General features: G+C 39.7%; 1 protein-coding gene across 1 annotated transcript in view; it reads right to left on the minus strand.

The window, feature by feature from the left end:
- The window catches only part of ftcd (formimidoyltransferase cyclodeaminase), a 9,800-nt gene extending 9,663 nt beyond the window's left edge, over positions 1-137 (minus strand). Inside the window, exon 1 of the mRNA XM_037696647.1 lies at positions 76-137. Within this exon, the coding sequence (XP_037552575.1) occupies positions 76-129 (54 nt within the window). The 5' untranslated portion in view covers positions 130-137. The remainder of the gene's footprint in view (positions 1-75) is intronic.
- Between the last annotated feature and the right edge of the window lie 3,575 nt (positions 138-3,712).

Consider the following 3,712-nt stretch of genomic DNA (forward strand, 5'->3'; position numbering starts at 1 on the left):
CCCCCACGTTGAACTAAAAGGTCTAAAAGTGCAGCAGAGTTCAGTCTAAACGCCGTCAGAGCTGAAAAGTCTCACCTCCTTGTTTCGTCCTTCCGAGAAGTTGGGGACGCACTCCACCAGGCGAGCCATGCTGTCTGCAGACTGAGGAGGACGAGCAGAGTTCATCTTCATCCGCAGCAGTTTAATCATCAACAGGGTGCAGGAGGTCAAACTGGCTGTGTTTACATTCTCTGCTCAGGCACAGTGCTGATGTCCTGCAAGAACCCTGATCCTCCGTCCAGCAGGGGGCGCCACAGAAAGAAAAAACTACAGAAAACCCTGGGATTCATGTTCTCCTCTTGTTTTGGGGTTGGAAATGTTAAAGTGTTAAAAAAATTCAAACTCAACTGACTTACCAAAGTCCGCATCAAATAATTTCTCCATTCAAAGTGTCGTTGATAGAAACACTTTAAATCAGTTTGAAACAGCTCAGAGTTCAAACTCCTCTCTGGGTTTTTTTTTTTGTTTTTTTTTTTGTGTGTGTGTGTCTTTATCCATGTCTAAGATATGAATGGATGCATTTATTTTAATTACACACATTTAAACAATAATCTAATAAGAATCCTAATACGATCTGGGAGAGAGGTGTGGAATCTAGTGAGCAGCCGTATGGTTTCATGCAAAGAAACAGCACCACAGATGCCATCTTTGTTTTGAGGATGCTGATGGAGAAGTACAGAGAGGGTCAGAAAGAACTCCATTGTGTCTTTGTGGATTTAGAAAAAAAAAAAAACATGACAGAGTGCTGAGGGAGGAGGTGTGGTATTGCATGAGGAGATCTTGAGTTGCAGAAAAGTCTGTTAGACTGGTACAGGACATGTATGAGGACAGCAGGACAGTGGTGAGATGTGCTGTAGGAGTGACAGATAGCTTCAAGGTGGAGGTGGGAGTGCATCAAGGAGCCGCTCTGAGCCCCTTCTCGTTTGCTCTGGTGATGGACCGACTAACAGATGAGGTCAGGCATGGACTATGATGTTTGCAGATGACATTGTGATCTGTGGTGAGAACAGGAAATAGGTGGAAGAGAACTTGGAGAGGTTGAGGTATGCACTTGAAAGAAGAGGAATGAAAGGCAGCCATAGTAAGACAGAGTACATGTGTATGAATGAGAGGGAGGCTGGTGGAACAGAGAGGCTACAAGGAGCAGAGGTCACAAAGGTGCTTCATCTACTTGGGATCCACTGTGCAGGAAAATGGGGAGTGTGGTAAAGAGGTGAAGAAGAGAAAAGTTTCAGGAGTGATTTGTAACAAAGGTGTCAGAAAAGGTCAAAGGAAAAGTTTACAAGACAGTGGTGAGACCAGTTATGTTGTTTGGTCTGGAGACAGAGACATGGACAAAAAGACAGGAGAAAGAACTGGAAGTGGCAGAAATGAAGATGTTGAGGTTCTTCTTAGGAGTGACAAGGATGGACAAGATTAGGAATGAGATCATCAGAGGTACAGCACAAGTTGAACAACTGGGAGATAAAGATAGGGAGGCCAGACTGAGATGGTTTGGACATGTCCAGAGGAGGGACAGTGGGTATACTGGTAGAAGGATGTTAGAAATGCAGCTGCCAGGAAAAAGACAAAGAGGAGATATATGGATGCAGTTAGAGAAGACATGGAGGTAGTTGGAGTGAGGACAGAGGATGCAGAGGACAGAGATGGAGGAGGATGACTCGCTGTGGAGACCCCTGAGGGAAAAACTGGATGAAGAAGAAGATGAGGAAGAAGATATTTCAACAATAATAATATCATGAAATGTGTCCTTAAAATATGAACAATAAAAACAAAGTACCCAGTTGATTTCAGACAGTATGTATATTTATGACCTATGATCTGCTCAATTTTTATGGGTTTTAAGTTATTATCAAAATTTCCCACAAAGATAACATAACAGTGGTGTTTTTTTAATCCCACATTTAAAAGCTCAAATATATCAAAGCATTCTTGATTTGAAACACTAGCACCACTGATTAAATCTTTTATTTCCTTCTAATTTTCTGAATAATTTATTAACCACACGTCAGGTGCGTCTTCTTGCATCCATTTGAGGGTGCTGCAGCACCCTCCGCGCCCACGCTTACAGTCGACTTCACACCATTCACTGTTCAAGTTTTTCTGTTCAGCTGGTCAATGAAAAAAATAAATAAATAAAACGCTTAAGAATGTGTTATTTCAAGTTAAAATTTACCATTTCTGTTTAGATATTTTGACCTTGACCATCAAATTGAGCCCCTTTTGAAGCAGTTATCGTGAGATTTATGATGTTTTCATGTTTTTATGAAACGTTTTCCCACCAGGTCATCAAACTGTTTCCTCTTTAGGTGATAGATAATTGCTTTTAAATACATTTCACCAATACATCTGTGCAGAGGTCAGCTCTGATATGTATTTCTACTTTCACTCTATTTAGTTAGTTAATATTTGTGGTTACATGAGCTTTATTACAGCCCACAGCATAGCTCACATTCCTTTATAGGTGACTTGTGAGCAAGAGAAGGAAACAATCAGAAGCAAAAGCTAATCTGTGAATACTTATACTGAAACTTTAAGGTCAAAATCTGATTTTATTAAAGCGCATGGAGACGGAGGATATTGCAGCTGAACAACCTTTGTTCAGCAGAGATGCATTTTATGACTTTAATGGCTACTCAGCTTAATATTTTCTCGCAGACACTTCCTCCTGGGAAGCTCACATATTTAGATAAGAGGATATACAAGCAAAGTGAAAACTCTGGGAAAACCTGCAACATGGACATGCGGTTCTGGCTCGTCTTCACGTTGGGTAAGAAATCTTTAACCGCTCTTTTCTTTCTTCACATTTCAGAAGTTAATCTTTAGTTGGAGTTGGCTCTTTTAAATACTCAACATTATCTGCTAAATCTGGACTAATGCGTCAGCTTAATTTGACATGGAACAAAAGTTGAGCAGGGTGGGACAACCGGAAGATTAAATAATCAAAATAATAATAGTAATGATAATAAATGTTGCATTAAACCTGCAGACATTTGATAGAAAAGTAGGTGCACAGCTGGTAAATCAAACTTTACAGTTCCAGACCCAACGTTTGTGACAAATTATTTAAAAACTTTAAGAAAAAAGCTTATTTTAGTCAATTTCTTTTATTTTGAGGCATTTGATTTAGTTTTGGCTGTAGACTTTATTGGCAAAATAGAAATAAAAACAATAATAATTAAAATAAACCCCGTTTTAATCCAAATGTTTAACATTAAACCTGGTAAACAATAGCATATTAGCACGGTCAAACTAATGATGGGTTTCTTCACAGCTGTTTCTTTGATCTTCTCAACATCTGGAACTCGTATTTCAGAAAGTACTGATTCTTTGGAAGATTCTACTTCTGCTGTTACTGAAGAAAGTACATCGGTCAGAACCACAGTTCCTGGAGGGGTTACTGCTGATTTACTAACTCCCCTTGTTACCACAACTACTTCAGCTTATACAGGGAGTACTAATTTTCCCACTACGTCTCAGGAAGAAACTGGTGGTACTGCACCACATAGTACTCTGGAAATAACTGCTGATGTTCTTCCTACGACCTCTCCAGCTTATGGAACTACTAGTCCTTGGACTACAATTCTAACTCATGCAACTAGTATAACTGATGTATTTTATGGTAATTCTCCAACACTTCTAACTTCTCCTGAACCTCTGGATCCACCTATTA

The sequence above is a fragment of the Nematolebias whitei genome, chromosome 23 (assembly GCF_014905685.2).
Source record: "Nematolebias whitei isolate Nwh7 chromosome 23, NemWhi1, whole genome shotgun sequence".
NCBI lineage: Eukaryota > Metazoa > Chordata > Actinopteri > Cyprinodontiformes > Rivulidae > Nematolebias > Nematolebias whitei.